Source organism: Trachurus japonicus, chromosome 4, assembly GCF_045865225.1.
Source record: "Trachurus japonicus isolate A0001 chromosome 4, Traja_1.0".
NCBI classification, from domain to species: Eukaryota; Metazoa; Chordata; class Actinopteri; order Carangiformes; family Carangidae; genus Trachurus; species Trachurus japonicus.
The window spans coordinates 18,430,045-18,457,707 of record NC_140910.1 but is presented as its reverse complement, the minus strand read 5'-3'; the positions used below and the strand labels follow the sequence as shown (position 1 = coordinate 18,457,707).

Genomic DNA, 27,663 nt, shown 5'->3' with positions numbered 1-27,663 from the left:
CGGACATCACACAGCTTTAGATTATTTCACTAGTAGTACTGCAGTGTCAGGGCTGGACGGATTTCTCCCCAAACTGTTACGGTCAGTGTCAGATTGACTGATGTAGACTGTGATAGGCCTGTGTGCTGCTGTTGCTGCTGCTTTACATCAAAAGCATGTCCAATGCACTCCAGCCCAGCAAGAAAACACACACTAATCCAAAGTGAGCAGTCGGCCTACCACTACTGTTCTGCAACTGTAAAAGATCTTTTTTTTCCTCCTTCTCCTCCACAGGCATTCCTATCCATCCCCCTGTCCACCCCCTCCTTCCCTTTCTCCTCTTGGGGCTGTAAATAAGCTGGGGCTGTGTAGACCCCTCGAGAGTCCCTCCCCCCCTCTCCCACTCTTCCCCACCACTGCTTTCCCTCTTCAAACTCCCCTGCCCACCCAGACTCTGCTGCTGCTCTTTATGCTGCTGAAAGGCACCGGGGAGATGCTCAGATGATCCATTGGGCCATCCTGAACCACCGCACTGTCCACACAGCCCAAGGCAGGAAAGACTAACTAAGTGCGAGTGTGCGAGGCCTTGGAGGGTGCTGTGAGTATCCTGCGAAGCCTGCCCACCAAGCCTGGCAGAAAGCTTGGCTTGCTCCTTCACCACTCCAGCCCCTGAGATGCCCTCTCCTCCCAATGATGGAGGTGAGTAAGAGAAGTCCAACTCCCAACTCGCAACTCTCAACGACTGATAGGGTTATGCTGTTAGACAGTTGGTTGGCATATTATTATATACACACTGTGGCTCCCAGAAGCACACACACACACCTACCTGGCCACCTGCTCATACATGCTGCTTCCTCATCTGAACTATTCTTTCATATGTAAAGCTACACACACACACACACACGCACACACACACAAGTGATGATGCATGCAGCTATACCAAACAAGACGCTTAATTCATTTATACTCTAGCCCCATAAACAAACCCCACTAAATCCCCTGCAGGAATGAAAGAAATATTGGAAGACTCCAGCAACCCCTGCTGCCCCCCCTCCCTGTCTGGAGCACAAGCTGTGACTGTATCATTTTTTTTTCTTTCTGTATGCTGTCTCCTCCTCCAGAGGATCAAGGAGCGTCCCCCGTGAACGTGCCATCTGTGGGCTCCTACCAGAGCAGTGGGAAGAGGAAGGGACGCCCCAAAAAGAAAAAAGGCACCATCACCACCAATGTCGCTGGCACCAAATATGAGATTGGTACGGTAATATACTTCTGGTGATGTTCAAATGCTCTTGAAATTACTGTAGCAATTACATAAAGATGTTAAATAGAAATTCCAGACAATAAAAACAGGTTCGAGAAGGAGCTGAAACAGGCATACAGTATGCACTACAGAAACGTCAGGCTGCAAAGACAAAACATCTTTTGATCACAGAGTTCATAATAACTGGGAATCCTCTGTAGGATGAAAATAGGCTTTCTGTGGGTGATGGATGATGAAACCCTCTCACTGATGTACATTATCCTTGTATTGATGCTTTTTTGTTGAAAAACAGGAGAGTAGCCCGAGGCGCTTCTGCAGCAGTCTGTTTGTAGTTTCAGTTGCAGTATCGGTATAAGTTTGCTTATTCTTTTTTCAGGATACTACTTACATAATCATGTAGGAACCATCAATACTAAAGAACGTGCAGTGAGTGATAATTAGCCTTGTCTCCAAATTTATGTCAGATCCAGCAACTACTGTAAGTGTATAACACAAAGCCTCGGTTTTCAGGCTTCCACATTCATATTTTGATTTTGTCAATGGAAATTTCATGAGCGAGTCAGGCCAGCAGTTTATACTGCATTGTTTATTAACTTCAGAAGCAGTTCCCAGCATGGCTCAGTCAGTCCCTCCAAACACCACAAAACTAATCACACAATGCTGTCCCAACAATAAAATCTTATTTACTGTAGTGGATTGTTTGAAGTGGGCTGCTGGTATGTAATGTCTTAAATTAAACCTACTAGAGCTGCAGTCCAGTGAAACAGTTCACACAGAGACAACTTGGCCTTGCATACATACATAAATCTTTATTGAGGTAATTTAACTGGGCAGTGAGTTTTCATTTTTTGAAAGAGAGAGAGAGAGGCCAAAAGAGCACAGTAAGCACTCCTCGTATGTGCTGTATATTGTGTGGCAGCAGAGCTCTCAGGGGTGAACTGCAACCTATGAAACTAAGGAGTCAGCAGCAGCGAGTACAAGTTAGGGGCTGCTGGGATCCTGCAGGTAGATGGAAGTCTAGCTGTGAGTCAGTTTGCTAGCTGTGACGAGACCCACACAGTGGCCATTCTGAGGGTACTGCAGGGCGATTTTGAAGGAAAATTAACACTAAGGCCCAGATGGATGGCTCATTTTTGCCGTTACTTTTTTTTGCACCTGTCTTTTTTTGTTTCAGAATTTATAGTACCACTGGTAAAAGGTTAAAGGTCAGGGAATATAGTGTTGGAAATGTGCTCCTCACCCACTGAGAAGAGAATGTAAACGCTGCCCCTAAGGATATTTGTTCAGTTAGATGAGGATTGATTATAGCTTTGTACTTACAGCCCCTACTGGCAACTGCAAGCATAGCCCTGCTGTGATATAAACCTTTCCTGTTCCAGTTAGCAAAACACCGTTAGCCTCAATCGACATTAACAGATGGATGAAGTTACATCGGAACCATCCTTTTCCCATTCAAGTGCCATCATGCAACATTAGGCAAGCCTTCTTCAGGTTCGTGAAGGCTTTCAAGAAAATTAATTAATACCACGTTTCGTTAGGGCATATGAATTTTTCATTACTCACTGAATAATAAATAGTTGTTGGATTAATGTCAAAATGGGCTTGCCACCTATCTCTCCTATATGGGGTTTCCAGTGGGATTTGAATGCATTACGGACAATTAATTTATCTTTTTGAAGAGAGGCATTACGATTGGCTGCTCTGCAACCATTCCATGAATGGTAAATATTGCTGTGGGCTTTTTTGATCTATAATCTCCTGGATTCATTTCTCTTTTAATGTATGCAAGACAAAATTTTACCACAAGAAAATGTTTGAGTGAAACGCCGATCTGTAAAGTACAGTAGCAACATTTGATTTATGGGTCTCGATCACATTGCACACTTTGCACCTATATCAGTAAGTCGATCTGTCATTATGAATATGGCTCTTCTTTAATTAAGTGTATAAAGTTTGTTGAAATGTTTGTGTTGCTTTATTCTATTAATCAAAAAAAGAAAAGAGTGTACTAATGAGTGTTTTTTCCCCCAGTTCGAATAGTCATCAATGAGATGGACTTCATCAAGACCCGGGATGATGACGAGACTGCCAACCTCATCTGGAATGACTCGGCTGTGCAGCACGAGAAAATCGCTGAGCTCAGGAATTATCAGGTATACTGCATTGCTACCATGTCAAGTCAGCACACCTTGGTAACCTAGAGGTTGAAGAATAGAGCTTATGACCAGAAGGGTGTCACATCCAATATCTGCACTGAGCGTGAAAATCTTGCTTTTAATCTTTATAGCGTGCTCCAGTAAACCAGAGGCGCTAAGCTGAAGATTATGATACTGATCAACTTTTGCAAGCTCCAAGTGAGTTTGGGAATAAAACAAGTTTTGAGGAACATGTCTGAAAAGATGAGCTGACCTTACATCACAAACAACATAACATGCCTCTCATAGTGAGGTAGAATTTCCCAAAGATTTCCTGAGAGAAAAGATGAAAGAGACAAAATGGAGCAGTGCACCTGAAGAAAGGATAACACATAAAACAGACAACTACTTTTACCTTCATATGCTTAGAGAATTTTATCAAAATTCTTTCTTATAGAGAAAACCAAATCCCTTCCTTCAGTCACTTTTTCTACAGAATAATTGGACACAAAGCATTCTTAGATAAAGCGCTAAACCTCTGTCATGCAAGGCCCTTTCCCAAGCCTCTAAATATTTTCCACTATAATATGATTAGATGTGAAAAGTTTATTCACACTTATTGTCCAAAACCAAATTGTATTGAGAGAAAGCGATTACATCTTGAATTCATCCCTGTTAGCAAGGATCACACCCATTTCAGGGTAATTTTATCAAAGAGCAAAGTCATTTTATTTACTAGCACTTGCAATGCTAACGTTGCATACATATAAGATGTGAAGACGACAAGGCCACATGCCTTGCCTACAAATGAGTTAATCAATGATTAAGAAAAAACATCTTTCTATAATGAAGATACTTCGGCCTATTAAAACTACATGATGTTACCTCTGCCATGAAAAATGAGGACACTGGCTTGTTCTAACAAAACGTCTTGTATATAAAAGCATAGAAATAGCAGAGCGGATCGAGACTAGAATTCATATATGTACTTAATCACAGTCAGTCTTTGATAAGTGAAAACAGTACACAGAGATCATCACATGTGCTCACAGTTTATGGAAATTGAGTGGTTTCTATCAAAACCATGGATCAGGTTGCTGATGTGACTATGATGTGGCATACACAGTGTTAACACAGCACCCTGCCTTACGTTACATTCACATTTTCATACCTGTACCCTGTAGAAGTAAAATAATAAGTAAAGGGAAATAATGTATGAGGAAGAAATTGATGAGAGCAGTTGGAAAGGAAATCGCATATAGAGAAATTTGGGACAGATGGAGCTGAGAGAAGCAAAGAAGATTGATTTGAAATATAGTAAATGTCAGAATAAAATAAAATAGAATGGGAAAGAAAGGAAGAAAAAAAAGTGAAGATGGACGGAAGACTCTGAATCTGCCAATCTTCTTTTCCTCAGACCGTGGGAGGTAAGAGAGAGAATAGCAAATAGGAGAGAGGGATGGACAGAGTGAGAGGGAGAGGGAACAACAGAGTCTACACGGAGACAGATGGGAAGATTGACAGGTAGACTGACAAGTTGTGAGCAGCAGGGGGTGGTGGGGCAGGTTTCAAATGTCACTATCAACTGATGTTGATGAGACAGGCCTAAACAACAAGGGTTGCTCTGAGTTCTGTGTACTAGTCTCAGAGTGATCTTACCTCTGTTTGACCTCCCTGTCCTGCTGAGTGAATTTGGCTGCTCCCCCTCCGCTGCAAGCGTTAGCCATCCATCTTCACGAGTGCTTATTTGATTAGACTGGACACTAATGATCGATTAAATCACAGACTAGTCAGAAAGAGTATGGCTTGTTAGGATAGGGGCAGCAAGAGTTCAGCTAAGTAGATTGAATATTACAAATACTGTAACAGCTTAACGTGTAGCAATGTGGCTAATGTTTCACATAGAACTGGTGATTTGCTGTCAATTGTTTTTACTTGCTCCCTTGCGCTGCCGTGGTGTTTCATGAGATAATTTCTCAGAAGGAAAGTAGAAGTCCCTCAACAATTGGTTTTGATTTCCCCTCACAAGCCACGTCGTCTCGCGGCATTGGCATAATTGTGCAATTCTTCTGAATCCCTAATTACGTCTGTCTCGTTTGGATAATAATCACGGACTCCTTTTACACTGTTCGCTCTTGTTTTTTCCTCTTCACTCCCTCTCTCTCTCTCTTTCTCTCTCTCCTTCTGCTAATTTCTCCATTTTTTTCCTTGTAGTGATGTACTGTGAGAGTTTGCTGTCAAGTTTCAGTTCATACGAGCCTAATTAACGCCCCTGTTCAGGCTCATTTGGTCAAAGAATACAGTGAATCCGGAGTTTTTCCTTTACCCCCCACCCCACCGTTCGACGCATTCAAAGCAATTCATTCAACTGTCACTGCAGGAGCTTGCGATGCAGAACCAATTACCTCGGCCCCTCGGAGTTGAGATTGATCTTTTTTTTCCCCCTTGCCTCTTCCCTCCCCAACCTTTAATGTATAAAAAAACATGGTAAACTAAATAAGGGTTGAGAAAGGTCTCAGCGTCACCTTTTTGTTTTGAGTCCGTAATTGGGCATAAATGTCAGGACATTGTAGGCTCACTTCAGGTTGCTGCCTTTAATGTGCTCATTTTTATGAAGGGGTGGGGGTGGAATTGAGTGGTGTAATGGCCCTAACAACATTATTATGTCTGCCTGTCCCTCTGCAGAGAATTAACCATTTCCCTGGCATGGGCGAAATCTGCCGGAAAGACTGCCTAGCAAGAAACATGTCCAAGTAAGTTTTCTGTGTCTCTCAACACCGAAAATGAGCGCAGTTTGGTTCAGCTGCAGATTTGCAAAAGGAAAATTTGTGTTGCAGGGTGTCAGTGTTTAGCCAGCTGGCACTCCAAAAATTTACAACTGGGTAGTAGAATCCCTCCATTACAAGCCATATAAAAGTCAAAAAAGACACCGCTGTAAAAACACAGCATGTATCTTTCCTGTCATAAAAAAACAGAACAAAAGGATGTTAATTCTCATTTTAAAACATACAAGGAAGAGACGTAGCAAATGTTGGTTTGAGGAAGAAATACAATCACCGTACTCCCACGCACCCTCTCTCTTTGTCTCGGCAGAATGATCAAGTGCCAGCCTCAAGAGTACAGCTTCATACCCAAAACCTGGATCTTCCCTGCCGAATACACTCAGTTCCAAAACTACGTCAAAGAGCTACGCAGGAAACGCAAGCAGAAGACCTTTATTGTCAAACCTGCCAACGGAGCCATGGGTCACGGGTAGGTCACAGGCTAGCAACTGACCCAGAGCGACTGACTGTGAGACTGACAAGGGGGGGAAACCAGGGCAGGTGGGAGAGGGAGAGAGTGACTGGAGGAGAGGACGGAAAGCAAGAGAGAGTGAGTGAGAGGAGGAGGAGGAAATTAGCAGAAGAACAAATAGAGGACGAGCACAACAAAACAAGACATTAAGAGGTTTGTGACCCTGACATGGGCGTCTATGGAAACACCATTATGACTGGGGCCAGATTGAGTATTTGAGCTGAGAGGGTGTGGTGGTGGAACCTAATGTTGGCCTCATCGTCCTCGATGGTCACACTCACTATAAATCAGAGGTTATCGCTGCCAGCGGAGGACATACACACACACATATACACACACACGCTCACGTACAGACACACACGGTCTGCGGCAGTTACTGTAGTTCCTCCCCTGAAGGTCTCTGCATGTGATTATTGGATTCCTTTATGAGGCCCCATCAGCAGAGACCAGTCTGACTAGAAAATGGATCAAGATGGCTGCTGCAGGGAACTGTCCCTCAATAGCATCTCTTTATCAAAAGATGAGCAGGCTGTGGTACCTGAATGCATATTTACTCTCAGTCCCGTGGAGTAAAAAGCCCATCTCTGTTTGTGATGGCGCATTTCTATTACGACCATTTCACTATTCTGACAGTTAAGGGGTGGAGGCTGATGCACACCTAAAAAATCTTGAAAAACAGGTGCGTTGGAGCATAGGTTGGGAGTGAACAAAGGAAAAAATCTCTGCTTGAAAAAGGTCCTGTGGACCGAAACGTTGTTTGTTTTATTAAAGTCTTTTGCAAGTGACTTGACAGTGTGCGGGAGACCCTTTTTTCCTTTGTTCACTATTCTGACAGTTGAAATTGTGATGTTTTTAGAAAATCAGCACCATATCCTTCATTGCGTGCATGGCGAATGGTGACGTGGCCTTTTTTTACTCTCACAATCACCAGCTCATCAGATACTCGTGTACATTCTGAAATCACACAAATCAATTTCACAGTCCTCTAGTGAACAGTGCTATATTGGCCATTACCACCCCCATAATGTTGGTGAAACAAACATTAGAAAACTAAATTCTTCAGAGAGTGGACCTCCTTCTGACACAATGTCAACACAACTGAACATCATAAGCCAGGGTGAGTGTGGGATTGGTATTGAATTTAAAACGCCTTTGCCTTGAGAAAAGCCATTTGGGCTTTTTTTTTTTGGGAGGGGGGTTATCTAGTAAAAAAAAAAACTCCCTGGCTTCTGGAGGTGCTCCAGGTGCCACTGACAGGGTGGAGACCTCGGGCTAGAGCCACAACACCTTTGGAGGTTTAAATCTCCTTCCCAGAGGGAGCTGGTGGAAATCAGTGAGCTCCCAGGGGAGAGAGACATTTGGAAAGCTCTGACCTGGTAAAGTGAGTCAAATAATGAATAGATGCAACAGTTCAGTTAATATTTGAGAAGCAATCAGCAACACAAGCATCCTGAATTGTATCGAAAATAACCCCTGTAACCGACTCTTATGTTTTATTTATGAACCAAACCAACACATGACACCAACTATGACACTCCAAACAGAATTTTAATCAGCTCCAATTTGACCCACGTGGAGGTCAAGACAACAGAGATAGGACTAAAATAAAATGAAAATGCCCAGTGGTTTCAAGTTCAACAATTCAAGTGCTGTTGGTTTTACAAATAATTCTGTTTCATGAGATAACATGTAAACTAAAAGACAGGCAAAAAAACAGGGTCCTCTGAATTTATATTTATTTTTTCCCTTGCACATTGCACGTTGCTCTCTGGAGCTCATCTGAATAGGCTGAAACGGCTCAGATTGCAAAACATTTATTAAGTATTCTTTTTGACTTCTTATTCTTTGAAAATAGGATCCCCTGATGTGCATGTATGAAAAAATACTGTGGAGTGCATTCATCACTGGCACCAATAGGTGGGGATATTGAAGTACAAATGGCTCATTGTGCTTCACCTCTCCCTCTCATTCTCTTTGAATTTGTCCTTTCTGGTATAATGTGAGCATTACTTATAACTCCATGCTGCACTAAGCCCTTATTTATTAAAGAATAAAAGGCAGCAAAGGCTGAATTATTGCAATACATTAAGAATATGAAAGATGATGAGTTTAGCTCGACCACTCAACGGCAGGCGGCTCACAAGATTAGATTTTTCTCTATTTTTTTGCATGGTGTGACGCGGCAGGAAATTAAGTTATATCTACCCCCTGTAATTTATTTTTCCGTCGGCCAACTAAATGAAGTTATTGTTTGTGTCTGAAGCACAGCTTGTTATAAGGGAAACAAAATAAAAGTGCGTGTGGGGCTTAAAAAGGCGAGATCCCCTCCGGTGCCAAATTAAATAGGCAGGGGAGAGTGGGCCGTGATTATCTGACACCCCAGCTCATCAATCATGTCGTCTTCTCCTCAGCTACTCCTCCTCGACTAACTAACACTGTTAACCCTGTCCTCATCATTCAGCTTGCTGTCTGCCAGTTAGGCGGGCCCCTCACATCGTCGGCCAGTGCTCCCGTCAAATTCTCCCTGTTCTTTTCTGTTCGGGAGCGGCGATAAGCAGGCCAGCGGAGCGCTCGTCTATAATACAGCGGTCTTTTAGCTGGTGGGACCAAGTGGTGATTGATAAACCCCAAGTAACAACAACATTACAGTGAGGGAGACCTGCAAGCTTAGGAGGTTTGATTGAACCTCTGAAAGGAGGACTGCTGGACTATGATTTTATTTCATCATAACCTGAGAGGCAATACTCCCATCCCAGGCTGGATTCACACCTCTCTAGTTTTTGATAAATAAAAACTCTATAGAAGCTCATTAACAGTGTTCCAGTTTTTTTTTTTTGGCTGTAGAGTTTACAGAGCAGGTGAGTTCTTTGGTTAAATTACAACAACACGGACGTCACTGCTCCCAGGATACTGTATGTTCTGGCTGTGATTACAGAAGCCACAGAGCCGAACAATGTTTGCCCTCCAGTGGCTCGGTGCCCCTGTATCTCAAATCCCTCAAACTGTACGAACAATCAGGTCTTTACATCTTAGCCAAATGTTGTGTTTGTGTGTGTGTGGTGAGCCTACTTGCATGTGTATAATGGGGCCTTCCAGGCAGTGCATGTAACCAATTTAGCCCAAGTCTGCCTTAACTATGAGTGATGGTGATAAAGGTCAGTCACGTTACTTGTACATAGTGGGAGATTGTTTTTAAAACAGACCCCTCACCCTCCCTGCGCACATGCCTCCAAGTTTTGGGAAACATTCACCCCTCACCCTCGTGTGCACAGCCATATGAATATACAAATGAACACAACTCGTTTGTGAGTCCAGCTCGCTATGGTCTGCACACTGTAAGCCATGAGAGCCAGTGACATGAGACCAAAGCAAATGAATTAGAGTGGAGGTTGTAGCGGAGCACAGTGTCTGCTCTTATTAACCTACACACAGCTAAAAGTCCCTGCCACAGCATTTGATGCACTGTGTCGTTCAGACAAAGTGGAGTTTTGCTTCGGAAATTCACAATGTTCTCCAGCTGCTCAGACAAACCAGCATTTGTGTTGTACCTGTATTTTTTTTTCAGCTGTTTTTAACTGAGAAGGCCAGGTAATGAACTGGGTAACAAAAATATTTGGAACGTTCGATGTCCCACAGAGCCAAACAGCTTGTCCCGCTCAAACTAGACCTGAGGCATGCTGAGTGTGCTCATTTACATATGTTTTCAGTGAAGGTTCTGTAGCAGCAGAAGGTCACACGAATACCAACAGGGCACCGATGCCTCAGACCCTTTCACTCTCAAGCGCTAAATATCTTACATTTAAATGTTAAAAATCATTCCATGCACATTAAGTACGTATCCTCTCACTCTCACTGCATCTGTTACATCTCTAGTTTACTAGGTTTAATATCAATTATTTTGAAACAGCAGCAGGGCAAGGTTAATCTTGGATGCGAAGATTGACAGTATCAACAGAACAGGGAGACGTGGCATCTCAGAAATCTTTCTTTTGCTGAACTTGCCCAGACGACTTTGAAATGAAATATTGTGTTGAATCCCATAAAATCTGTATACTGTTTGGCTCAATTTTTTTTTTTTTTCACTTCAGCACATATATAAGACAGTGCCAATGTCATCAGTCATGTTCATGATCCCTGCTATGCTGCCATCTATCATTTTTTTAATTATCTTTTTTGTCTTTACTATGCCATATTTTATTATGCTGCTGACGACATCCCAATTTCCCCCCCGAGGATTAATAAAGTTTCTGTCTATCCAGGATCTCGCTTATCCGTAACTGTGAGAAGTTGCCGGCCCAGGAGCACTTTATCGTTCAGGAGTATCTGGACAAGCCCTTCCTGATGGAGGGCTACAAGTTTGACCTGCGCATCTACATCCTTGTCACTTCCTGCGACCCACTTCGCATTTTCCTCTACAACGACGGCCTGGTTCGCATGGGCACGGAGAAGTACCACGCACCTAGCGAGGCCAACCTGGTGAGACTCCAAAATATAACACCGCTAATAATAAATATCAGTAATGGCTGTTATTCGTGTAGCATTTTTCAAAGCACCGTTATGAATACATAGACTTTTAAACACGCACATGGTTGTGTTGTTGTAAATCGGTTGTAGACAATGTGCCCACAACTCTTCATGGATTTATAGAAAGTAGAGACACTATCAAGTGTTTGTCCAATAATGTGAGTAAGAAATGCACTACGGAAAGGCAGCAGAGGTAGAGTCACAGCACAATATATCTGCCATGCAGTGCTACGCAACTCAACATAATCAAATTAGACACACAAACACACAGGAGGACAGAGGTTGGGAAACACAGAGCACAAACTCATATACACAGTCAACAGTGCCCAAATGCAGACAGCTTAAAGGCTGATATTGTTTTCTCTCTCTCTCTCTCACTCACACACACACACACACACACACACACACACACACACACACACACACACACACACACACACACACACACACACACACACACACAGAATGTGCAGCCATACTGTATGCACACAGCTAAGCGTAAATGTCCACATGCCAGATGTCTCTTGTAATATCAAGCCGCTCATATTTGCCTTGAGGTTCTGCACCTGCTGAAGCACAGTCTGTTGTTCATGATGGGATGCGCACACACACGCAGCTTCCTATCAAGCATGACGCTTATCTAAAATGTGAACACACACACACACACACACACACACACACACACACACACACACGCATAGACGCGGCGGCGCACTCCTCCCGTGGCACAAGTGTGTATTGTCCTACCCCAGTCAGTGACACATGATGGAGTGAGTCATGCCACGGAGATGGATGTTCAATCCCACAGAGAGAGGCTTCTAGACAGCCATCGGGGGCTGGAGTGGCCTGCAGTCACGGCGTTATTACCTTGTAGGCTAAGGACAAGGATGTATTGTCTTCAACGGTGGGGTGTTATGTTTAAATAGAGCGATACAACAGGCTGGTTATAGTCACCCACTCAGTGACACATTGTAGCACACACTCATGCATCTAAAATCAGTGTTGCTATTATGCAAGAGATATCCCATGAAGTAGTTTCAAATAAAAACTGAATTGATTTCAGCATAAATGTCCAATGTCGAAAGGTCCTCCTAACTCTCTTTTGTCTCCGCAGAGCCAACTCTACATGCATCTGACCAACTACTCAGTCAACAAACACAACGAGAACTTTGAGCGAGACGAGACGGTGGACAAAGGCAGCAAGAGGTCCATCAGCTGGTTCACCGAGTTCCTCCGCACCAATGACTACGACGTGGCCAAGTTCTGGGGAGACGTCTCTGTACGTGGGTAGTCTACCCAAACACACACACAACCACAGACACACAGTTATTCTCATTGAGGTGGATGTGTCCCTTAACAAAAGGAAGGATGTGCGGCATGATAACAAAACACACAACCACCACCGAGTGCAAACAACACATGCGTACATCCGTAAGTGTAATCTGTAAGAGCACGCTCATATATACACATGCTGTTCCTACCCAAACCAACACATGTAGAACACAATACACAAGTGGACCAGCAAAGGGTTGATATGATTTGTTATGACAGTAATTCAGTGAGCTTCAGAGCTTTGTTTAACTCCAGGAAAAGCTCAGTAAAAACACAATTCCTACAGGGTGAGCTCTCTCTCTCTGGTCTTACTCAGCTCATCCAAACACCTTTACTTTGTCCATTTTCTTTCATCAGTGTCTGTTTGGAGGGGGTCTTTGTGGTACAACTACTTTAGTTAGAAGCTGCTTTTCTATCAATATTGTTCTGTTTCTGTTATTTGGTGCTCTTTGCTTTTTGTTATTCTTGTTGACCTTGACTGACTCTCTGTTCAAAGACATTTGGCCTGTAAGGTCTCTCAGTGCTTGTTTTCTGTGTGACCGTCTGCTCTCACGCTGCCAGCACTCAACCTCAAAATCAAATCCCACTGGTTTATTATTCTTTCCATGAGGCTTTTTTTCATTTTCTATTTCTTCTCTTCATCAACTTTTACCTTTCTTTGTATTCATGTTGGAGCAAGAGGCATATTAGGCCGTAGTATGTGAATTATGACCAGTGCTTTGGCAAAGCTCTTGTTGTGGTAACGTTTCTTATTTATTCTCGTCGTCTTTGGTGTCTGTGTAACTTCTCTGCGTGCTCCGAAGGCACTAAAGCTTCCTTTTATCTGTTCCACTTTCTTTTCTTCACTTCTGTTTCGTGCTCTTTCATCTGTGTTGTCAGTGGCGCAGCAGAGTGTGACCCTCTGACTCAGCCAGACCGTCGTCCTATTCTCTTGGTTTCTCTCTTCTTTTCTTCAGAACTTACTCCACTTTGGTCTTTGTGTTGTCTGTCCGTACTGTGCTTTGTTTCAACTCCACATATATGCTCTCTGCTCACTCTCTCCTTTCCTTTTCTATTCATCTCTCCTCTTACATTTTATTCCTGTACAGGCCTAGCAGGCTGCCCTGACTCTTTCGCCAACAGTCACGGTCAAAGAGACAAGAGAGCTTGTTTGCCAAAATATTGTCTGTGGGGGGCGCGAATATCTTGTATATGTTTGTTTGTTTTTTCATGCCAAGCAGTGGCGTCTCTTTTATATTGAGGTATTATTGATGTGCTGTAAGGGGCAAAGTGTCCAAGGTTTGACCAGCAAAGCTGCAGCTTTATACGTATGTGGGTGTAATTTTGAGAACACCATCTGACTACAAATAGGGTAGTTATGGATTTTATATTTGATAATAACTACGCACAAACACGCTCATTCTGCACCAATTTTATTTTAGATTTTTGGGGGCTTGCCAATTTCCAAATTTTTAATATGTTTTCTTTGAAAAAAACTGAATAAATTCTGCATTTAATAAACACATTAAAATTAAACAGTAGTAATTGATGGGCATTTAAATGCAGAGGTTCAGAGATCTCAGAGATGTTATTGTGCATATGATTTACTTGATTGAATTGTAAACAGAGATGTGTTACATGCTATATTCTTAATATTTTCTCATTTGATTATAAATATGCAATTTTGCAGTGTTGACATGCCGTCATCTGAACCAAAAAAAAACAAAAAACATAGGAAAAGTCCACACTAATCACTAAGTAAGTATCCTGGTTTCTCAAGTTCTATAGAAAGAGAAATGAATCTATAAAAATAATAAAACTATTTAATTCTAGATCCAAATGTATTTGGATGTGATAGAAAAAAAGGAAAACGATTTTTAAAAAGTTTAATTGGCAAATATTAGCTCAAAGTTTAAAAAAACACAGGCACACACATTCACACACATGCACAGCGCTAGGCAGTAGCCAGTGCTGGGGGCTTGGGATAAGGAGGCAGGTGATGGAAGAGGGACAAAGACACACACTCACACAGACACACACACAGACACACACACACAGCAGCCAGGGCAGGGACTTCAGGCATAAACGGCAGTAGTGGGAGCAGGTGTTTGTGCTGGGCAGCCTGTGGGTCAGACGGGTGGATGGATAGATGGATGGAGGTGTGTAAGCGACAGACAGATAGAAAAGGGGAGGAGGGGGGGTGCAGCTTATCAGGCCAGGGCCAGGCCACCGTAGCCCTCTCCCCGTACCCAGCAGTCAAACTGGACTGGGCAAACTGCGGGCCAGCAGAACGGTGTGGGGCATGAAGCTTTGTGCCGTGTGTGTGTTTGTCTGTCAGGATGGAGCATGTTTACCCCACATACACAGTGGGAGTAGGTGGGCAGGTAGCAGCCAGCAAACATACGCGCAAACACACACATGCACACACAGATTGGGAGCTGCACAGATGGACTACCACCAACACTGGTGAAAGAGTGTGTGGGGGTGGAATATTCAAAAGGCCGTGTGCCTGTAATACTTTGTGCTTCTACTCGGATTTTAAACTGACAGGGTGTATTGAGACACGGGGGAATTAAGGATTAATTAAATACAATTAAGGATTGTAGCCTTACATGTACGTCTGTGGAGCATGTCTGTACATCACAGGGTCGTGAGTGTAATGATTGCGTCATTCAGTTTTATCCTGAATCTTAAGGTGCAGGTGTTTTGTCTGAAAGTGCAACAGAAATTAAAGCAGAACTCTTAATCGCACCATTTACAGTTTTAGGGGACCTTTAATAATCAGCTCCTGTAGAAAGTGCAGACTGTGGCTTTTTTAAAAGAAGAATCTAACAGAAAACTTGTGTTTTCTTCATTATGTCTTTATGTTGGTGTGTGTGTCCTGGCAGGAGCTGGTGGTGAAGACCTTGATAGTAGCTGAACCCCACGTGCTGCACGCCTACCGCATGTGTCGCCCCGGCCAGCCACCAGGGAGCGACAGCGTCTGCTTTGAGGTCTTGGGCTTTGACATCATCCTGGACCGCAAACTGAAACCCTGGCTACTGGAGGTACAACTCAGCGTGTGTGTGTGTGTGTGCGTGCGTGCTTATGAGTGTGAAACAGCATAATTAAGCCTCTCTCTTTTTTTTTATTTTAATTTTTTTTGAAATTTCTACCTGTTGTTGCTTGGAAAAAACTGGACATTAAATTTATTTTATTTTTTTTAATACACAAAAGAAGTGTATTAAGTGTATTATTCACAGTAGCATTTAAAGTTTTATTAATGAATCTTGAATTTAAAACTTTCTTATTAATTTAATTTAATTTCTAATGTAGCATCTCAGTGTAAATCTTAATAGTATTTTAAAATTTAAAACAAACTGAGTGAGTGTGTGTGTGTGCTTGTCAGTCAGAAACGGGCGGGCTGCGGAGTCTCACCTGTCTCTGCTGCTCCTAAAGTGACAGTGGCTCCTAAACTGAAATAATGTGGCATCAGTGCAATAGAGAGAGAGAGAGAGAGAGAGACGTCGCCACACCGACAGAAAGCATAAACACACACTGATTGTGCTTACACACTCTTGTCCCTGGTGCACAGAAACACGCACAAACACCAATGCAGTCTTAAGTACGCAGTTGTGCGCCTCCAGACACAAGGAGACACACATTCCCATGCTAAATGACAGGAACGTACACAACCACAAACATGCTCAGAAAATTACATGCATGTGTGCACTCGCAAATGCCCACGCATACATAAAGAAATCCATGCGTACACACACAGCAGCATATAAAACAAGATGAATACCCCTCCTCCACACACAAACACACACACACACACACACATACAGATGCAGGAAACAAAAATATAGGTCAGGCGGCAGGTTGACTGGTAAGACACCCTCCCCTTATTCTCTCTTCTTCAGTCTCTCAGGTGTCAGTCATTCTGGAGTAGGACTCGGAAACAGAGTCCACTCCAGGATTTCGTTCTCGCCGCTCTGATGTCAGCCAGTCAGTTAAAGTGTGACCTAAATCCTTTAACCCAAAGTGGCTGTGTGCCTCTACCCCCACTTTCCCACAAATTGACTCAAGGATGGGAAATGCCTCTGGGATAATTGTTTGTTTTTCCCCATCATGCCAACCCAAAATAAATCTTGCGATTTCCAAAAACCTCTGATTTTGGAGAAAAAAAAAAGAAAAAAAGAGTGACATTTGATAGTCGTATTTTTTTTTTTTGCAAGAGTCATCATGGAATTAGTGTGATATAATTACTCTACCTGACTCTTCTTGTGTAGTTGAACAGTTGAACTATGTGACAAAAGGATGTACAAGAGAGAGCAAAAGTGGCGTTCCTTCTGACTGCTGGTGCACTGTGACATTACATGTGCACTCTGTGTGTGTGTGTGTGTGTATCAGTGTGTATGAGACATGGCAAACAGCCGTGAATGCAGTTGTTCCACTCCAGTAGTAATGATCCCCCCTGTGCTACTAGCAGCTCTCTATAACTCTCATCAATTAACATCCCACGCACACACACAACGCACACACACACACACCACCGTGCTTCTCTTTCACGCAACATTTACACCAACAATCATTTATTTCCAAAATTCAACTGATTAGTCAGGGGATAGTTGCAAGCGCAGAGACCCCCTCTGAAATCCTCACTGCGTACGCTGTCAAGCCTGAAAATAACTTTATTACCACTTTTTAGCGTGTCGATGCTCATTCCTATTCAGCCGGGACGCAACGCGCAGCCGGGCCCATCGGCTGGTTGCCACAAACTGTACCCTATGGCAACCCCTCAGGTCCAAATTAAATTTTTCAGCAGATCACTTTGCAACATTTTGGGGGCAAATTGAATCTATTTCACCCCATTTCACCATTTTTATTTTTCATTTCTGTCACTCCCTCCCTTGAGTCCCAAAACAGTAACAATTGTGTCAGGAGTTGAGACACAGTCTCGGTCTTACAGGTTTGTTTTGAATTTGTGGACTTCACCTCTCAGGTTTCCGTATTGGTGTCACTGTGAATTATGTGTGCCACGCCTCGTTGGGGCTTTACCCAGACTGCCGTTCTGACGTCTTCATCTCTTACTCTTTAAAACGTCAAAGTTGGTTGTTGGACATGCAAACTCGCTGCCAGGAAATGAAAGTTCAACCTGTGTAAACTCAAAGCCAGTCGGGTACCTGGAAGTTTGATGGTATCATATATAAGAAACTGTCGAATGACATTAGTCCTGCCCTTTGTTTTTGTATTTTTGTCCGTGTGTGAAGTAGGCAGGGGAGGGGAAAAAGAACATGATTGCCTCTCACATCCCCCAATTACACATCCAGAAAACAGCCAGTATTTCTTTTATTTATTTTCCTCTCTGGACAAGGTATTAAAAATTCAAACTAGTATGATTAGACATGTTTATCTCTGTCTCCCCGTTGCAAGAAAACATGGAAGTGTTGGAGATGCAAAACACTGACTCTTTGTGAGCAACAGAGCACAAAGAGAAATTATTGCAAAAAACACAGATAACCAATGCAGATACTCAAGGAGAACAGCCCACTGAACAGCAAGCACCTGTTAAATAGCTTGTCGCAGGAGTGACAACAGACGGCAAAAGTGATGCTTCTCAAACCAAGGCCAGGCATCAAACAGGCTCATTGTGCTCAGAGTAACTATAGAAAAAAGGAGAAGAGAAGGTAGAATGAGAGAGACAGGCTTTTGTGCGATCCTTATCTTAATTCAGCAGGGTTTTCAACACAAGTTTTACCTCCTATTGACATTCAAAACATCAGCACGACACTGGTGCACACATAGACACAGCCACACACACACACACACACATGCTCAAATGGCGTAACCGGAGACGTTCACTTTCATTAAACCAGCCCAGACAGCATCTGTGTCTCGTATAGGAGAGGCGTTTCATTGAGCCGTGATCTTCACTCCACACACACACACACACGAACGAACAGGCACACACTCGTTCACACACTTCTGCTTAGGCTGTGGTTTGTATTGTCAGTTTCAAGGCTTTTTGCTTTGAGGGCTTCATTGAATGTTTTCTTCATCTTTTGAAAGCGGAATAGAAGCAAAGAAAAACATAGCAGCTACATAATAGCACATATATTTAATTCAGGAACTGCTTCATAACACAAGCTGAAGCTAACACATGGTGCTGTTTTAAAAATTAGGGGTGCATGGGTCAAAGAGAAGAGCAGGCCCCTCCAAATCCAGTGTAATTCACAGAGCACGTATTTACTCAATGGCAAAATATAGCAATGGTACCACAATATCACCCCTGTCCCCCCGACACCCCCGTCCCTCCTCGCTCAAGATTATCCAGGGCCCATGTGCTGTAAGCCAGCATGACAAATAATGTCAAATAGAGTGAGGGGAAAATCGAAAAAATATTACTAAATGTTTGGTGAGTGATGGTCAAGGACAAGCGGGATATATTTACAGTACATGTTATATACATATATACACATTTCTACTTTAAATGCTCCGCCCATTCTAACTAAAGCACAACCCAAAAAAGACCTCATGGGGTCCTGATCGGTGTCCTCGTACCCCAACAACACAAGGAATCGGTGGATTGAAGCCCAGTCTCATTATAGTCTCTGGCTCTCTTCTTCTCCTTTTTTTTTTTTCAGTTGTTCCCCCCACACGCAGCAGAAAACAAAGCTCCAGCTGGTCAACTCTAACTAAGAAGAAACAAGTGTTTGTAGTGAGCACGAATAATTAGAAACCTGCCTGGTCCGTGCAAAGCTCTCTCTAGAGCCGGGCACCAGGCAGCTCAAAGGCTGGTTGGCCCGCTGTTAGGACCACAGTCAGTGTGTGTGTGAGAGCGCGCGTGTGTGTGTGTGTGTGTAAATGAGTGTGAGTTAGTGTGTCTGAATCTGAATTTGCTTTGCACTGTGTCATTGTGTCACTGTGTGTGCGATTTGGTACTATATGTGTGTTTGCCTGCACTATTAAAACCCATATGCACTACGAGAGCTACTGCATTACAACTGATGCTGTTTCTGCGCTTCGTGTGAATTTGTGGTCTTAGTCCCTCTGGGAACAGTCCGCTGTGGTGTGTGTGTGCGGTTGGCCATTCTGATCTGTCTACCATCAAACTCCAGCCCACAGCCGCATCTCTTTATGCAGCCAGAGAGGCAGAATAGAGGAAGACTGCATAAAAAAACACACAAACACAATAATTCAGGAAGCAGCAGAAATAAAGAGAAATAAGAAGTTTGTCAGCTTTCATGGTGTTTGTCGTGTCATTGTTGAGAGTCAATGCTCCCCACACTGGAGCCTAGGGCAACTTGATTACTGGTGGCTACAACTTAACTCCTCATCCATCTCTCTCCGTCTTCCTTCCTCTTCCCCCTTCAGGACGAGTTGTGCGGCGTGATTGGCAGCTAATGAGGCGGGCATGGTTAGGTCAACCGTGGCACGGGTCTGTTTGTGTCTCGGTGTGTTTGTGCGTGTGTGAATGGGCAATCCGACAACAGAACAACAGGCTGCAGCTGGACTGCCCCTCCCCTCCCCCTCCCCTCCCCTCCCCCCCAAGGGCTGGAGATACTGCGCCCCCCCCACCCCCACCCTCCGCTCCCTCCTTTCACCCCTTCCTGCAACTTTCCTCTCTTTCAGTGCTCTGTCCCCAATTGTTTCAAGATGAGTTTGGTTTGCCTGTCCATCCCTCAGAGCCAACATAATCCAGACTTCCTTTTCTTTTGAGTGTGTGTGTGTGTGTGTGTGTGTGTTTGAGTGTTTGTGTTGGGGGTGTGTTTGTGTGCAGTAATCTGCACTGGCAAGAGCAAACAGATGCCACAATGCACACAAATGCACATAGAGGGGGGAAAAAAAAACAAAAGCAAAACATGGATATTTTTTTTATTCTCCGATATCCTCAACACAAACAAACATAATGCGAGAGAAACACAAATTCTGAAAGTCATGTTAATTTCCTGTGCGGAATAAATAGTGGCTCACACTTATGTAACTTCTCAATTGAAATTCTATCTGATCTGTGTAGAATGAAATGAAAATTTTATGTCCTTATAGCTTTTCATAAAAGTCTGAAGAGTAGCCATTTGAAGCATAGCTGTTTTCCTAAGGAGTTTTTGAAAGAAGGATTTAGAGGTTATCCTGCCTTTCAGATGTTTCCTCAGGAAATTTGAGAAATGTTTTCTAACCCCTACAACAGCCGAGTCGAACGTTATTGTGTATTTTGGGTGATTAAGGAGGAATTTACTTGCTACCTGTGCTCTCCAAATAATTTTCATCCCCTCATGATTGAATTTTCTAGGGTGAAAAATGATAGAGCAGAATACATACAGTTTGATATACTCAATTATCTTTCAGAGTCTCTCTTGCCCCCTTCCACCTTCCATTCTCCTTTTGCCTTTGATTAATCTTTGGTACTTAGTGGGATTCATTCTTATTTAAATGTCCATGGATATCGTCCTGAGTTCTGAGGGGACGTCTTTCTCCTTGCGAACCCTAGGTGGCAGTAGTTACCCACAAGCCGCTCTTTTTTTGTAAGAGGTTTATTAAAGAATAATTACAATGATGTATGGGACTGTCTATCTCTATCCACATCCATTTTCCCCCAACATGACTATTTCATGGAATAAGTATCAAATTAGGAGCGCACGGGCCTCGTATGTGGGGCAGTTGAAAACACACCCCAACATTTAGTCATTTATCATCAGGGATGTATGGCAGTGCCAGTGACTGTGTGTGTGTGTGTGTGTCTGTGTTTGTGTGTGCGCATGTGATTGAGAGGGAAGATATATATTGCATGTTCATGAGTGACATATGGAACTGTAATGTGTGGTTGAGTTTGTAAGAGACTGACAAAGATGTATATGCCTGCATATTGATTACCGGCAGTTTCAGACCTAATGTGTGTTTTGTTTATATATAATTGAATGTTTATAAGTACTGAAGTGAGAGTTAAGTGTGTGTGCAGCTACAGCACTATGTTGTGCAGCTACAATACTTTGTCCACTCCTACTTTTATTGTGTACCTTAAGGGCACCTTTTGCCTTTTGTGGCTGTGTCTGATTGTATCTCTGTATGTCTTCAAGAGAAGAAGGGAAAAAAAAACAACAGCACTCCCTGCACCATGCCGGTCAGTCAGTCAGGCGGGTCAGGCTGACTGGTGGCTGAGCGAGGCTTTGGCCCACTTACTCCCAGGACCTTTACCGGCGGCTCAGCATGCTCAGCTAGAGTTTCCCGGTGTCCGACTGGACCACTAAAAACGCCACAAAAAGAACAAAACAGTGATTGATAAGACGGCTGAAACAAGAGAACGACTTAACGGGGCGGCCAGCTGTCTGTCTTTCTGACGCACCGCTACTCATGCTCTCCCCTCTCTCTCTCCCTCTCTGCTCTCCCTTTCTCATTTCACCATTGTGCGGCAACAAACACTCCATTCTGACAGCGGATGAACTGTGCCGATACCCTCGAGTGTGCTGGGGCAGAATGGGGGGCTTGTCAAAGCAGTGGTTGTTTACACTCTGCCAGGAATAATAAGAGGGGGTCGTTTTTTTCTGAACCGATTAATCACGAGCAGCCGCTGCACTTGTTTGACGAGTATTCCAGACGCAGAATAGATGTCGATGGGGGGAAGCAATTTGTTGTGGAAAGAAAGCAGCTGATTGTTCTTGATCCATTGCCGTTGCTGTGTTATTAGGGTCGATGTGACACGGCAGAGGGCCACAGGCGCAAACTGTTTGATGCCCACTACATTTTCAACAATGAGTGAGACACGTAACATCTGTAAGGGTATTTTTTACTGGGCTCATTCATAATTGAAATGATAACAATGAATTGGAGTTGGAATTTGAGCCACTATCATGACACAGTATGAAGTATACTGCACTGAGTTTATTCTCTCTTGGTGAGCGGACCTGGCCTGTGGCTACTTTAATAATAGCATTTCCTCTATGGCCATTACTTACTTAGTAACTATCCTTTGGCCAATACACTTAGTTCCCACCTGTTCCAGAGGGCAGAACGTTATGAGACTGACCCTCCAGAGAATTTTCCAATTGGAAATGAATAAACTTATCAAATCAAGTTAGCCATGAGAAATTCACTGCTTGAACTTCTGGCCCTTCTGTTTGTAGTTAAGCAGCTGCAGTAAAGATCAGTAGACAGACCTGCGGTTCAAAGACAATTCAAACCAAATGGAAAGCTCCCCACCACAAACTTTGCTTCACAAGTGCCTCCATAAACAATGACAAGAGACTTTTGCGTCTCACTCACACACGTCCAGGTGCACAAAATAAAAAAGCGCTACATCTCCTGCAGACAGTATGTTAATGGTTTACAGCTCACCCTCTGATCTGTGCACGTTTAATTGGATGATCAGATGAAGATAAACCTGTCCTGTGAGAAATTACTCACTGACATGTTCTTTTCCTACACGCTCAATCTGCTGTTTGACCGACTCATATTTGGTCTACATTAATGTGATGCTGATGCTGAACTGAATCAAAGCGAGAGTAAAAAGGAGTTTCTAATCTTTTCATCTGACGCTTTTATTGAATGCGTCTTGGAGCAACCGGGGGCTCCTTTAAGACCCTGCCAGAGTCACTTAAGGAAATCAGAGTGGGGGTTTTGGGAGCCTGCAGGGGTTCATTAGGACCAGACTGGTCCAACTTCCTTTGCCAGAGAGGAAAAGGAGAACACAGAAACACGGGGGAGAAAAATGAATAAGAGAGGTAATGACCAGAGAGTGAGGGCTAGCAAGCAGAGGGGGGGAATGAGTGACCAGACAGAAAATGGGGTGAAAGACAGCAAGAAACAGAGTGGGAAGAGAAACTAACCAGGAGAGGAGAAGTGCGACAGGCGGGGAGTTGAAGGAGAGAGAGAGAGAGAGAGAGAGACGAAAGCTTGGGGTAGAGCAAAGAGAGACAGTGAGTGTTGCAATGCCAGTCTTCCCCCGTGACAGCTTGACACCGGGAATCAAACTAAGAAATGAAGACAAGTAACGAGACAACCATCACCAGGATCACTGCCAGTCTGGCTGTTACCTATAGGCTACGGCGCTCTAAAGCCGTACTCTTTTCATTGTGGCTGTCATATTGGGGATTGCTCTAAATGAAAACAGACCTTTTTCCCTCCTTTCCTTTTGTAGAGTTTTTTTTTCTTAGGTAAGGTACTGTAGGTCGAAGTGGAGCTCTGTCCTTCCCAGCGCACAGAAGGATGTATTGTAGACTTCATTCTATTGAGTGAAAGAGTTGGATAGGGTCTCTGTTCCTTTTTTCCTCTTTGCGCTGGAAGACATTCATCACCAACCCGGTCCCTCTGATAAATGGTTGCTGTGTAGGGAAACGCACATGTGGGTGCGTGCGCACACACTCACAAAGGCACGTCCACACAAACCCCCGCTTCGTGCTGGTGTGGATTTAGTAGCTTACTTGTGGTATTTGCGGACCTGTCTTTTGAACTAGTCGAAACGACGGCCCAAGAGAAGGTTACACAGATACTTCAGGATAACGCAGAGAGCTACTGCTCAGGATAGGTTTTCTTAAGCTTGTGTGCTTTTATTCACCTATGCCCTGCCTCACACGGGTACATGTATTTTTTAATTTAAACGGTCAAATTCGCATGCATCGCAGGTGTTTGGCATTTATGTGTGTTGCTGTAGAGCAATTTGGAAATGGCTGTTGACATTTTGTTTTACTGCCGGTTTATGATCCAAATGAACTGCTCTTTTTGGGCTACCTGCCCCGCTGCTGGCAACGCTGGCAACAATGTGGCTCTCTCAGTTGCTCTGAGCCTGGTTGTGATGTAAATATCATCATACAGCACTGTTCCCAAATCTGCCACAGAGCAGTATGCGCCATTGTGTCAGGATTAGTAATGGCTACTTCTGAAGACGGGGAGAGAAAGAGGGTTGGAGTTACTGAGAGTTACCACCACAACCCTTTGAGATGCTTTGCACATCTCTGTACTGTAAAGGAGCTTTTTGGGGTTTGTTGCTCATTTTCAGCCAAAACTCTTGATTCTTGGCTCCAAAATGGCCCGATGTTGCACACCTATCAGCTTCCTCATTGGTCTCTTCCAGCAGCCTTTATCCACTTTCCTGATTGGCAGATAGAGCGTGGATCTATAATGCACCCTAAAACCTCTGATTGGCTCAGCGTTGCTCCGTTCCCGAAATCACAGTTTGTGATTGGCTGTCGTGCTGCTTTGATGTCTTCAACTGTATCCAACTGCTTATTTTCTAACGGAAGATAGGAACAAGACGAATAATGTTTCTGTCACAAATACTCGCTCTGACTGCAGATTAATGTTACTGGGAAGAATGAATTTCCAGCTCCACTTCCAGAACTATTACTGTGGCAGCAGTTTTCATCCATAAAACAGATATTTTTTTCTGATATGTGGCTTTTGTCAGGCTTCATAAACCAATTCATTTAGAAATTTCTGATTCAGTGATTCAATATTTTCCTTTCAAGTCAGGATTCCCTTCCTGTGATGATGAAATTCACAGAGGATTCTCACATGTGCTTACTTTCACTCATTCAACAACTACACCATTATTACAGCTATTACTATTAAAGCTGTTACAAATCAAATGATGTCAGAAAGAGCCAGTCATACTATTGTTACCACATAAACAAAAACAGTTGTAAGGGGTGACCTGATCTCAACAATCAAGGTCTCGTTGGGCATCTGGTGCATTGTCATTTGAAGTCGCCTTTCCAATCGCAGCTGCCAGTTCATTCACTCTCCCAATGCACTTCTCAACATTTGCTGGTCCTATTGTCTCACAGAATCTCTGCCTGTCTTTGGGAGAGAGGGAACATGACAAAGACTACACACAAAGTGATTTGTTGTGTCAGGTGTAAAAAGAGAGATCTGAATTTATCTGAATACTCTCACTGGTGCTGGAAAGGGTTCTGGTTTGAAAGGTAAGCTGTTCTTGAATTTTTCCCCGGGTGATTTCGGCATTTGTACCTCAAATCACAGGTGGCTTATTCTGTTCTTGCTTATTTGACTCTGTCTGTCTGAGCGGTCTTCTTGATTGTACCTGATGGCAGTGAGCTGAGCGGCGGCAATTTGCTGATGCTCACAAAGAGATTATTGCCGGTATGAATGGGTGTTACATTGTCAGGCTGCGTTGGGCTTATTTAGGTTACAGTCAAGGAGTGCTTGCCGTGGTTGGCTGAAAAGCGCAGGGTCACTTATCTGGCACCTGGTGACGGTTTAACCTATGCAGTCTGCATGCATTCATACACAGATACTTCACAGACAAGCACACACACACACACACACACACACACACACACACACACACACACACACACACACACATCGGTGTTAAATATATGCCCAGGTAGAGGCTACGGAATCCAAAGTGTCCTTCAAAATAAAATAAAATAAAATAAAAACAACTCCTTTCCATCTTTCTCTCTCCTTGTGGGAACAGATCACTTTTTTTTTTTTCCAAAGATGCCCTAAATCCACAAATCCTCTCCTGTGATTGCATAGTATTTCTCTCTGCTGAACTGGGAAGAAAGAAAAAAAAACGAGATAAGGTAGAAACTGCCCCTCACACCCCCACCCGAATATTCTTTCAGTGTTTCTCTCCTCTTCTCTCTGGCAGATCAATCGAGCTCCGAGCTTTGGGACCGATCAGAAGATTGATTACGACGTGAAGAAAGGCGTGCTGCTCAATGCTCTCAAACTCCTCAACATAAGGTACTGTTCTCTGCAGCGGTCATTCACTCACACACACACACACACACACACACACACACACACTGTACTTACAGACGGACACACACACATGAATTGCATGAGTCAGTCAACGCTCGGGTGAAACTTTATTCTACAGGGCTCTCAATGTTTAAACATTTCAGTCGATTCCTTCAGTTTTATTTATTTGGCAGCCTTGAAAACTTTGGAATTGCTTTGATTCACAGCACAATTTAGTCTCCATCTTGTTTGGCTTCAGACTGATGACACAGTGGTGTCCACTAGTTTAAAGCTAACAGGAGGTTTGAGCTTTGGACAAAACAAGACACAAAAAAAAAAAAAAAAAAACCTCCTTGCCTTGTAAATTTGTGTGTTGGTGTTGTTTTAGTGGACAGAAAGACAGATAATGGCCAAGGTACAAAGCTATGCCTTGATTGTGTGCTTTGTGCACCCTTCAATCGGACACTGTATTATGTGTGTGTCTGAATTTCTTTCTACCTGCTGTTATGCTGTGTGTGGTTGTGAGTCCTTTGTTTACCCTGCTCTATATATTTATATACAGTAAGCTCCCAGTGTTGCTGTTTTACTTTGCTTTACGGGTGTATTTGTTTGCCTGTTTGGGTTACGCATACTTTCATTCTTGCTGTATAATGTATGTGCATGTATATATGTACTGTAAGTGTGTGTGTGTGTGTGTGTGTGTGTGTGTGTGTGTGTGTGTGTGTGTGTGTGTGTTGTGTGCGTGTGCATGTGTGTGTGTTTGCTTGCTGGCATGCTTTTCTGTCCCCTGGCTATAGTGAGTCTGTCCACTGATTGATCATCATACACCAGACCTCTGGATCTCTGCTCTCTTTTTCTCTTTCTCTCTCTATGCTTGTCCTCCTCTTACTGCTCTAAATATAGTCTCAATTCTACTGGTCACACACACACACACACACACACACAAGCACGCACACACACGCACATTCACAATGGATGAATTTCACGCAACGCCATAGATCTAGTTTGGCCAAGTGTGGTGTAGCCATCCCACATAAAAACTCACTCCATCCTCCCGCCCGGCTTCAGTCGGCACAAACAAATCTCTCATCAAAATGATTTGTTTCGTGGTTGATGTTTTCTGGGTTCCCACAGATTAAAAGGGGAGATTTGATTATTTCATGACAAATAAATCGTAGGAGGCCTTGAAAGGCGGCGTAGAGCTTTTTTTTTTTTCTCTCTTTACCGGACAAACTGCTTATGTTCATGCTGAAGTGAATGAGGGCTTTGTTCTACCTCACTCACTTTTTCCTTATATAGTAATGGCTTTGCTTCCCATAAGGGAGGGGTTGGTGGTGTGTTGAGGTTGGGACGGCTCACAACTCTGTTCGCCACACCAACTGTATCAACGGGGGATCAATTCAGACCCGGCTGGGCATGGACATTGATAAACCTCAGCCCCCCAACAGCACTCAATATCCAATTTAAAGGGCCAGC

The 27,663-nt window shown here is 43.4% G+C and overlaps 1 protein-coding gene across 5 annotated transcripts in view; it reads left to right on the top strand.

Annotated features, from left to right (window-relative positions):
• Positions 1 to 27,663, top strand: part of ttll7 (tubulin tyrosine ligase-like family, member 7) — a 67,475-nt gene that overhangs the window by 7,718 nt on the left and 32,094 nt on the right. For all 5 annotated transcript variants that reach the window (XM_085774454.1, XM_085774452.1, XM_085774453.1 and 2 more), the window contains exons 2-10: positions 274 to 678; positions 1,101 to 1,232; positions 3,272 to 3,393; positions 6,061 to 6,128; positions 6,469 to 6,627; positions 10,929 to 11,145; positions 12,308 to 12,472; positions 15,393 to 15,551; positions 26,096 to 26,190. In XM_085774454.1, coding sequence (XP_085630580.1) covers positions 654 to 678; positions 1,101 to 1,232; positions 3,272 to 3,393; positions 6,061 to 6,128; positions 6,469 to 6,627; positions 10,929 to 11,145; positions 12,308 to 12,472; positions 15,393 to 15,551; positions 26,096 to 26,190 — 1,142 coding nt within the window. In that variant the 5' untranslated portion in view covers positions 274 to 653. The remainder of the gene's footprint in view (positions 1 to 273; positions 679 to 1,100; positions 1,233 to 3,271; positions 3,394 to 6,060; positions 6,129 to 6,468; positions 6,628 to 10,928; positions 11,146 to 12,307; positions 12,473 to 15,392; positions 15,552 to 26,095; positions 26,191 to 27,663) is intronic.